The sequence below is a fragment of the Rhopilema esculentum genome, chromosome 5 (genome assembly GCF_057945365.1).
Source record: "Rhopilema esculentum isolate cy_ngs chromosome 5, ASM5794536v1, whole genome shotgun sequence".
Classification (NCBI taxonomy): Eukaryota; Metazoa; Cnidaria; class Scyphozoa; order Rhizostomeae; family Rhizostomatidae; genus Rhopilema; species Rhopilema esculentum.
In genome coordinates this window covers 11,107,953-11,118,927 of record NC_142819.1, presented here as the reverse complement: position 1 = coordinate 11,118,927, position 10,975 = coordinate 11,107,953, and the positions used below count along the sequence as shown (strand labels likewise).

The following is a 10,975-nucleotide window of genomic DNA, read 5'->3' as shown; positions in this document are numbered from 1 at the left end:
ATTGAGAAAGATTCGAAGCATCTATTTTATCCAAGCATACCTCTTTGTAGTTTTTAAAGTGAAAAGTTTTTCTTTTAGGGTGATAAACAAAAGCAGTAATAAAGGGCAATTTAATACATTAAAATTGACGTAACCCCCTGAATTTTCATCTTAAGACGTTGAATCAAACACTCAACTGTTGTGTGGGCAAGATGGAAGAAAGTATGTTCTGTTATAGCTTTAAATTCACATAGACATAAGAAATTTCAATTTGTGTGTGTAAAATTTAAGGCTTCAGGTTTCTTCGTGTTGCGTGGGAAACGACCTTCGGCTCTCCTGGCTTTTGTGCTGATTGGCGAGTGAAGTAAGGCTGATCGATAAATTTGACATCAACTTGCGCTCAATATGTCGGAAGATGGGAGAGTACTTTGTCAACAATGTAACGATGCCTTTGCTCCTGACGATGTCAAACAGATCTACGGAGAAGACTTAGAAATTTGTGGCTTTATTTGCAATCCTTGTTGTATCAAGAGTGTGGAATATGCACGTCGCTGCCAGATTGTTGACTGCAAAACGCGGCCCGACTCTGGGCCAACTGGCTTTCGCACGCTTCCTTCGAAATTTTATGACCTTCCCGAAGGTGAAGTCAAAAAGCGAATTATTAAACAGTTTGGCATTATTAGAACAGTAAGGGCTTGTTGTAATATGTGCTATGTGCGAATCTCAAAGGCCATTGTTCAAATGAAAATTGTATACGGGGATGGACTACCACGACAGAGCAAAATTTCTGCAAGCAGAACAGGTAAATACAAAGCATTCTCTTCGACGCATAATGTTGTTGAAACGACAAAGACACCACAAGCCAAGGAAGATCGCCTCGCGGAGTACACAGGACCAAAGTTTACTAGGCGATCAGGCGGCGCCCCTTGTTGGAATAAAAACAACCAAAAAACTGAAGAAAACATCGTCCCGACAAATTTCACCCAGAATTCTGAGCAAATTTTGCAAAAGAAGACAGAGAAGGACGCGGAATTGTCGGTTGATAACAAACAATTAGGTGATAATACTTTACCGAACGAGGGCGAAGGGCAAAATTCTAATCAAGAGGTTTTGGATAGCAAGGGAGGTGATGATAAACAAAAGGGATTAAAAGTTTCATCTGGACACTCAACTTCTCAGATTGAAATTAATGAAGTCGCCGGAGCTGCTGCTAAATTTGATATCAGTAAAAACGAAAAGGGTGACAAAAATGAAGGAATTACTTATTCGAGTACACCGATTTCACCAACATCAATGCGTTTTAGGAGAATTCAACCAAAACTTCCAAAGTTTGAGGAGTTTGACCTGTCTGATGATTTGCTGGAACTTGCGGATTTTTCACCTCCCGGAACACGGAATGGCCGCAAAAGGTCGCGTGGAGCCGAGGAAGACGAGACTTGGAGCCCAGAAAAGGCGAAAAGAGAGAGGATGGAGGGCAAGGCTGTGGCCCAGAAGCGACCAGTTAATACCAATGTTATGTCAGATTTTGTATCTTGCACTGGGTGTCGTAAAATTTGTAGCAGTAAAGAGACAAAGCCTGTTTTTGATGAGAAGAAAGGACTTAACATTCGACTTTGCAGTGAGTGTAGAAGCAAAAGGAAGGAAGAAATTGCTGTGTGTCCAATGAAAGGCTGCCTAACACCAAAGGAGGATGTTATTCTCAAACCTTTGCCATCAACTTTGTTTAATCAAAAGGGGAACACCAAAAAACAGCTTCAAGCTCTAGGTTTCAATGAAGAAATGACAAGCTGCTGTGAAAAATGTTCACAGGTTATGATGAGCATTGTCAGTATGGGAGATAAAGATAGAGAAAATGGGGATTCAAATGGGGAGGAACAAGTGTTCACAATGTGCAGAAGCTGTTGCAAAATCATTCCAATGAAAGATACATTCCCAAATATTGAAGATGATGGGCGGAAGTGTGGTGTAGTCTGCCCTTTATGTATTGGAAAGGACAAAAAGGACTTGATTCCTCATCAAGAAGCAGATGTGAAAAAGGAGACAAAAATCCAGAAAAAAACAAAAATATATGAATCATCAATGAAAACTCTAGGATTTTGTACTGCTAAAGGATGTGTGCATGCTGGGGAGAAAGATCCTGTGCAGCTTGTCTGTGGAAAGAAAATATTAAGGAATTATTTAGATGAAAAGATGCTGAGGGCAGAATTTGATCTTGATGATGACACTGATTATTGCTGCCGGAGTTGCCATGCCAGAATCAAATGGTTTGTAGCAGATATAAAGAAAAAGGAACATGGTCCTGGGGCAGATGGGAAAGCTGTGAATTCTTTGAAGAATTTAAATCCAAGAATAAAAGCAGAAAATATGAAGCAAGAAGATGGAAAACACAGCCAAGAAAAGAAATCGCAAGATATTAAAGAAGAAATTTCAAAGCCAAGGTTTATTGCAAATGATGATGGATCATATTCTCAAGCTGAAATAGCAAATTGTGCTCTGGCAGTACATTCACCATCAGGATTAGGACAAGAGATGATTGAAAACAAAGCAGACATCTTAGTTCCACATTCTGAAGGATTTTCAAACCAAAGTCCAATCATTTTGCAAACATCGTCAGCAGTATCAACAAAACCTGCCATTTTCATGCCTCCAATGAGCACATCATTAAATAACCTTGCAGGACATCCTCCTGTTCTGCAGGTTGGGCGACAACAGTTTGTTCTCAATGTGATAAGCAGATGTGAAAAAGAAACACAGACACAAAAACAGTTTGAAGGACAATCAGATGATACAAGAACTTGCTATATTGAGAAAGGAGTTCAAGCCAACATACCATTAATGCCAGAGTTTGAAGGAACAGTGCCTGCAAATCTACCAAATGGTAAAAAAGTGAAATATGCTGATGCTAAGGAGAAAACCAAATATGCAGTAAAAAGGGCTGGGAAGAAATTGTTTGACCAGTTTCTTCAGCAACTTGATGATATAAGTGGTGGATGTGCCCATCAACTCTTGTCTGACATATATAGACCAAAGGTATGTTTTTCTTTTTCTTGCTAATATTAGTTTCTTTCCTTTATCAGTTTCAAGTTTTAGATCATTATGATTGCAGAAAATCTTTGGCAATATATAAAGGGTTCTTTTTCAGGGCCTGGGCCACTGATTCTAAACTGGAGGGGCCACCAAATATGAAAAAAAGTTTTCTCTTACCCCTCTAGACCTAAATGTGGCAAAATTTTGCTGATGCTGTTTTACTTATATACTTTGGTTCAATGTATTTGTTGCAGTCTAAAGGATTATCTTTACAAATAAGTGGATTTTATTCTTTCATTCAGTGAAATGGTGTGGGGGGGGGGGGGGACATGGCCTTCTCTGTGTGAGTCCTTTTCTTGTCTGAACAAATGTTCCTTCACATAAAGAAAAATTTTCAATTGCAAGATTTTTTATTCACAGTTGTTACAGCCCCCCTCTCAATCACCCATTCATTTTGTGAAAAATTTCTGAAACTTTCCTACTCTGGTAGAATATATAGGAAAATGTTGTCTCTAGCCCCTCCCTAAACACTAACTCCCATTGTGCCCCTGTCAACACGGTTTGCAAAACAGAAAAATACCTTTTTTGAGTCCTTCTCCTTAAGAATTATATCACATTTTGTTGTAGTGTGTTGTTTTCTTTATTTTAATAATGTTTACTGTAGTAGAATTTTGATATTCAATCAAACACGAGAAAAGCCTTGCTGGAGGGTGCATGGCAGTGATGCCTTACGAGATAGTGTACAAAATTTTAATCAAATTTTTATTTAATTTTATTTATATTTAGTCATATTTATTATACAATTTAAGATACATTTCTATAGAGGATTGTTGGAAATTGATGTTTGGTTGAGCTGTAACCAGAATATATCTTATATGCTTACAAAAACATATCAAAAAACTAATTATATGAATTATAGAGGCAGAAGTTAAATAATTGATTTGACTTCTCTTTAAGTGAACTAAATTGAAAGCTTGTAAAAACTGTTCATTTGCTTTCAACCTCAGCTGTGAGTCAGTTTTGTAAAGGTTCATTTTGAAAATTTATTAAATTGGAATCTTGGAAACCTTTATTTATTTGAGAAAAGACACAGAATCAGTTTTGAATAAGCTCAATGTGCTCAGTTACAAAGCCTCCCACTGTTAGTAAATGTATATATTTGTTTGACTGGATCCTTTGCAGCAGGGGCGGACACTTGATCAAATATTGGGGGGGCAAGCCTATTGTTTTAATAAGATGACGTCACATTTTCCATTGTTTTAGAACAAAATACCATTGTCCTCTAAAGTATTGGGGGGGGGGGGGCGGTCGCCACTGCTTTGCAGATGTAGAAGGCTTTATTGAATAACTTTTAGACTGCAATTCCAGTTATTTGATTTAACATCTGCTGTTTGTACAGGGAGCTGGGGAATTTTCAGTTCCATGTTAACACCAATTGCAGTCCCTGCCAATTGCTGTCCCCACCAGTTTAGCCCCCATAGCAAGGGCAGCATCACGGGGTGGACCAAGGCGGACATTTTAAGATCAACTTTCTTATTTTTCTAAAACCGGATTAAAAACATAAGGGGGATGTTAGTGTTTTCACTTTGATGGTCAGTTATGGTTCTTTTCAGATCTTAGCTGACAAAGAGTATGGTGTGTTCGATCATCAGCTCATCAGTCCTGTGAATAGTGAGAAACTAAATAAAAGATGATCTAAAAAAAGCTTTATCGTGCTGAACAGTTGCTTCTAAGAGTGTGGTCTTTGCCTTCCTTCCTTGTTAAACGCAACTTTGGATAGTTTACTCTTATGTAGTAGCAGTTCTTCTTGACTGGGAACCTTTTTTGTTCATTTCTATGTGCTTTATTTTGTTTAATGATATGATATATTTTCTAATTTTGGTTCGCTTGGTGTTTTATTATCCTTTTTATAGTTATTGATATCTTCTCTGAACCAGACTGTTTTTAAGAATTCAGTAGAAATAAGCAAGTATTTTCTAAATGGGGCGTTTTCCGGTGTTCTAATGGGCGTGGCTTCAGAAAAGTTCAGACACACCCATTGCAGCTCCTCCACTCTTAGACTGGTGCGCGGTCCCTGCAAAGGTAGCCTCGTTAATAGGTTTAAAACAAATAGCTTTTATGTTTTTAGCCTTTATGTGTGTAAACCTTTGCCTATGAAATTTAACTCTTCTATTGAGGGTTTCAAAATATGTCAAACTTGGTTATCAATAACGAGCGCGACTTCTCGTACGGTGTTGCACCGGTTTCTCGCCCAGACCCCTTTATCAGCTTCATCCCTTCATTGTCCACTCCACTATTTTGGGGCTGGCGCCGCCCCTGCTGCAGAGGACTGTGTAAGCAGATTTTGATAAGTCATTTAATTGCAATTGTTCCTAAGGTATCATACAGTGCCGTCGGAACGAATTTCATATTGGGGGGGGGGGGGGCCGCCCATTGTTTTCCTTCTCATTCAGTACACTGCTATAAAGGAAACATACTACAGTTTGACAGTTATTGGGGGAGTGGGGGGGGGGGGCTCCAGCCGTCGCTGAATGTGTTATCAATCATTGACTACAGTGATGTATCTTTCTGTTGTATCTCGATTCAGCTGGAATGGGAGCTTATTAAAATTCTTCAAATGTGGGGCTTACTCGAGGCTTATACGAGGGGCGCTTATACGAGGGGGCTTATACGAGAGGGCTTATACGAGTAGGGCTTAAAGGGATCAAATTCAGGAAATCTCCAATTCACCAAACGAGAAGGTGAAACTGAAAAGATAAAAAGGAGCATTGGCTAAAAATAACCATTAAAATGGCGTGAATGCTTCTCAGTGTTCTGGTGGCTGTTGAATCATCTTGCACTTTACCATGATTTCGTAGTTAGTTAGGTGCTTACCATGATGCTTAGTTAGGTGCTTACCATGATGCTTAGTTAGGTGCTTACCATGATGCTTAGTTAGGTGGTTGACGTTGAGCTGGCCTCAGGAGCCTGAAGTGGCAGAACAGGGTGTCAAGGGAGACTGCCAATCTCTGCTTGCACACTTGTTAACGTAAAATACTCAACCAGTGGCAATTTTGACTATTGATTTTCTATTGATACAAGGTTTGTTTGGGCAACTTAGGCACTTAAGCGTTTTCCCCCGCAGAAACCTCTGTAAAGAACTCTTTTCACTAACCACACACCCTAAAAGGCCTATGAAACGTGTATTTGCTTCAAGTGTGCAATTACTGCGAAGGTTCCCCATTGTAAGCATTTGTTCCGACTCCAGTGATTGATGGTGATAAAAAATAATAGCAGATTCCTTTTCAGGAGGTCTGATTACATCGTGTTCTGAAATAAAAATTTTGGGCTGGAGTGGCCCTTTAACTGACCACCAAGCGATTTATCCATTTCTACATTTCTACATTTGTATATCTGTTATAAAAAGAAATACTCTACTGATTTCAGTCGAAAAACTTTCTAACATGATAAAAATACTTGGTTGAGCGAGACTGGTTTGAAATAGCGTTTGTTGAGGTCGCAATTTTCTTTCGTTTTTGTTTAAAAGATACAAAACACAATCAATTTCTCAAAAAAACTGCCGCTAATCATGCCGGTTGCGCAAGAGCCTTTTTCGAAATATATTTTGCCGCTGCTCCATGTTGCTTATGGGCTGTTGAGCAAGATTGGCGTGGCTGACAGGGGTCACGAGCCATGAAGCACTGAGGCACCCTGCTCCATCCCCCTATAAATTCAGGAAAAAACATTTTCTACTTGTAGCTATGGTTGTTTCAGAATTTTTTGCCAAAGTCCCCTTGTTCTAATCACAGCTTCAACACCCTGTTGGCAGGTTATAACCTTTCAACATAATTTTGTCTAAAAATTGTAGATATTTAATTGTCTATTATTTTGGTTTTGTTTAGGACTCTATCATGGCAACGAACTACGAGAAGATTCTGGCCAGCATCGGCACCCTGTATAAAAACGTTGAAAGAGGCAACCGGCAAGAGAGGCTGCGCCTGCTCAGCACCGTTGCGTTGCATGCAACAAACGAGGCTCTGAAGCGTTATTTTCAAAGAATGTCGAAGAAGGGTGATATTGTGAGTGTGAACGAGGCGGAAATTGTGCAGGCTAGAGAGTATGCTAAGCAGTTCGGACCAGGGACTCACGTGATGCCGGTGGGGCAAGGTAAGTCATGTACAGTTTTCAGGTTACGTATTTTACTTGGCAAAACAAAGTCACTTTATAGATTAATAGAGACTGATACTAGACTCAATTAAGCAAGCTGAGTAATTGACACAAAGTAGCCACGAGTTCACCGAGCTGGTCCGGTAGCCGACTAGATCGCCCCTTTGAACTCGATAAAGTTGTTAAGAGGGATTAATATAGGAAAGGGGGTGCATAAAGAGAGACTCAGAAGGCAGCAAGGGGATTGTTGATGTTTGAGTATTCCAATGTGATCAAATAGGAACTATGGATGTTGCTCCTAGATGGATGTGCATATGACAGAATGAATGAATTAGTGAGAGAGTACATTAATGAATAGATTAATTGACGGATGAATGAGTTAATAAAAGAATGAATGAATAAATGGGGAGTGGATTAATGAACGAATGAATGCGAAAAGAAGAGTTGCTGAAGTATTCAAGCATAAAATAGGTTTTGAACATTGAAAAGACAAATAGATGTTCAAACTGATGTTAAATCGAATGCCAAGTTAATCCTTTTTCCTGGTTTGATTTTAGTTTCGTGGAAGAATCTGGTTACAAGTGGAATGATGGAATCAGCAGAAGATGAAGATGCAAACGAAGCGGATACAGAAAAAGGAGACGAAAAGGACAACGCGGTAAGAGCCTCAAAAGGGGACCAGGTTGACACAAAGATCATCAGTGAAGGCGAGAAATTGAATGTTGAGGATGACAAGGGACAGCTTGATGGAAGTTCCGAGAATTCAGGTTCCCCAAGTGGAGGGCTAAGTCCTGACACACAGGCTATGGGGAAAGACAAAGAAAAAAAATTGATTACTTTCGAGAAAATGAATCCATCAGAGCAAGGATCTGCAGAAAAGAAACAAAAACAGTTGGTTACTTTCAAAGTTACTGTGCGGCATTCAAAGGATAAAACAGGTGATGGGACGGAGCAAAAGGGGGTCGTTAACGATGACACGGCTGAAAATGAAATGAAAGCGAATTCAGCCAACGCAGATAAAGGTGAAGAAAAAAATGTCAACACGGAAAAATTGGCAGGGAGAAGGAATGGGAAGCCGTGCCACGATTCTGGCAAAGAGGATAGTAAAAGCCAAGTGAAGAAACGAAGACGAAATACTTTTAGTGCTGGAACAACGGAAAAATCGAAAAGGAAAAGTGATGTCACGAAGTCAGATGACAAGGACGGGGATATGCGGGAAAAGCGCAGAAGAACTGCTTTTAGTAATGAGAGGAAAATGGTGTTAGAGAAATACTTCGAAAAAAGTATTTATGCTTCGAAGCTTATGGTGGAAGAAATCTCAAGAGAACTGAGTATAGACAGGAAAAAAATTGATAACTGGTTCAGAAATCGAAGAAGTAAATTGAAAAAGGACGAAGAGGAAAGGTCGAGACGAGATGTCGAAATGAAGGAAAGAAAAGGATGGAACAAAGAAAACAGTAAAAGTAGCTCAGTTGACGCGAAGGAACCGGACATCCGCAACATATCGCAGTCCAGTAATGGCAATCCGGAAGAGGGCCAGGGAAATGGCAGTCCGGAAGTAGACCGAGTTAATTGCAATCCGGAAGTGGACCGGGGTAATGGCAATCCTGAAGTGGACGAGAAAAAAGAAAATGCACAGACAAAAGGCAGCGATGCAGAACCGGTTGTTGCTGGAAAGGAAGACAATGTTTCCGCTACAAAGGTTGAAGAGGGTGAACAACGGACGTCGGCAAATAATGTGGAGGCAGAGGGCATTGAGCCGTCAACTGAAAATCCTGTTACTAAACAAATTGAACATGTCAGCACTGATGTCAAGAGGCCGCGTGATTCTCAAACGCTTCATCAAACGGCAGCGTGTCAAAATTCGCAAGAAGCATATGAAGTTAAAGAAAAACCAGACCAGGGACAACGCGCCGTTAATAAAAAATCCGGTTCAATTTCCAACGAGTTTTTTTTGTCTCCTGATCAGAATGCAACGTGTACAGTTTCTAAAATAACTTCGGACTCATCACATGATCTAGAAAAAAATTTATTAAACAAAGATAGATCACATGATCTGAAAAATGACTTACGAACTAAATCGAAAACAGCCTCGGCAAGTGACAAAATCAGTGATTTGTCAAGTGAAAGTAACTGCGCAATTATAAATAAAGAAAATGAACAGACTTCAGCCAATGCTACGAGCAATGACAGAATGTCGCTATTGGCTCCTCCAGTCTTATCAGGTTTGGCTTCACCAGTCGTATCAGACTTGACTTCACCAGTCGTATCGGACTTGACTTCACCAGTCATATCGGGCTTGACTTCACCAGTCGTATCGGTATTGGCTTCACCAGTCGTATCGGACTTGGCGTCACCAGTTGTATCAGATCCTAACGCAATCGTTTTGGCTCCGTCGGTTATATCGCAGTCCCGCAATGGCGAGACTTTTTTAGGCAAACCAGAATGTTACCTAGAAAGCCGTGTTGTTCCCGAGACATCCTGGTCCTCTGTGATTGACGAGTACGATGTGGAGGTGAATGGCGATGAATCGGATGCACCGGAAGATCTTGCGCTTGCTTTGAACAACGATCCGGATTTCATGAAGGACTTGAATGAGCTGATGGACATCGCCAAGGCCTGAAGCAGAAGTACGATCATCGTATTGATTAGTCAATGTTTTTAAGTTACGTCGCTGTTGCTAGGTTTGTAGATTTTCACGAGGTATAGATTTGTACATTCTAAAAGCGAATTATCGATTATTCCAGTCATAACAAGGCCATCTCCCTTTCTGCTTCTTACCTGGAGTTTGGACGTCCTCCTTCCTCATTATTCATAAAGGCTGTTTCGTTCTTTTTATAAATCGTGTATTTAATTTTGATGAAAATACGCAATTAAGTTTGATTTAGTGTCTTATTCAGATTAAGTTGTAAATTTATTGGCATTTTTATTCAGTTTTGCATAACCTTTAGCATGTCGGTCTCCAAACCCGAACAACTTATTCTCCGCGGTGTGCCCAGAGGTGGAAATAGGCACAAATTTAGTGGAATTTTCCATGTAATAAATTTCATATCAAATCTACTTCAATTTTTTTATAAAGGAGCAAATTGAATCTCTAGCCCACACATAACTTAATATGTCTTTGTGAAGTGGTGGTGGAAACTGTTGACAAATTTATTTCATAACATCTCGACATATTTTTATCAGTTTATACTAGTCTTTTTAGTTGAAGGTAGTTGCAGGAAATTTATGACAAATCTTCGTGGCTTAATACGTAAATTTAAGAGAAATTTTCATTTAGATTTCGGTGAACTTTTGGCAAATTTTACCAAAATTTGACCACCGTCTGACTGTTTTCCCGCTACGACGAAAGCCTCATTTGTACGAAGTCCTATTTATTAAAATCACTTAGACATTAAAATTTTTCTTACCGCAATTTCAAGTTCATTATTTATGGATTTTGTGGATGTTTCTTCAGTCTTGAACAATAATAACAATTAAGGACTAAATGTAAAAAACTACTTCTCCTCATCTATTCGCCATGCACCTTCCCCCCATTCTAAATCCTATTTTAACACCTTTTCCCTCACCCATGACCCCCATATCTTATCAATTTTTACCAAAATTCTCCCCAACATGACCATGATCTGATAACAACGCTTTTCATCGTTTTTTTCTTTGTAGTCTTGCGTTATCTGTAGATTGCGGCCATTTTTTATTCAATCTGAGAAAGATAAACTTGCCACAAGTTTGAATTCTTTTCACTTTTTAATGAAAAATGTTTAACAGGTAGCTTTAACAGTTATTTCTGAAAATGTGAGTCAACTCAAGTCAAGCGTGAACC

The 10,975-nt window shown here is 39.4% G+C and overlaps 1 protein-coding gene across 1 annotated transcript; it reads left to right on the top strand.

The window, feature by feature from the left end:
* The first annotated feature begins 59 nt into the window (after positions 1 to 59).
* LOC135689746 (uncharacterized) lies at positions 60 to 10,923 on the top strand. Its single transcript, XM_065207078.2, has 3 exons — positions 60 to 3,009; positions 6,888 to 7,152; positions 7,710 to 10,923. Exons 1-3 carry the CDS (start codon positions 385 to 387, stop codon positions 9,773 to 9,775), a joined length of 4,956 nt encoding a protein of 1,651 aa, XP_065063150.2. The 5' UTR covers positions 60 to 384; the 3' UTR covers positions 9,776 to 10,923.
* Positions 10,924 to 10,975: the final 52 nt, after the last annotated feature.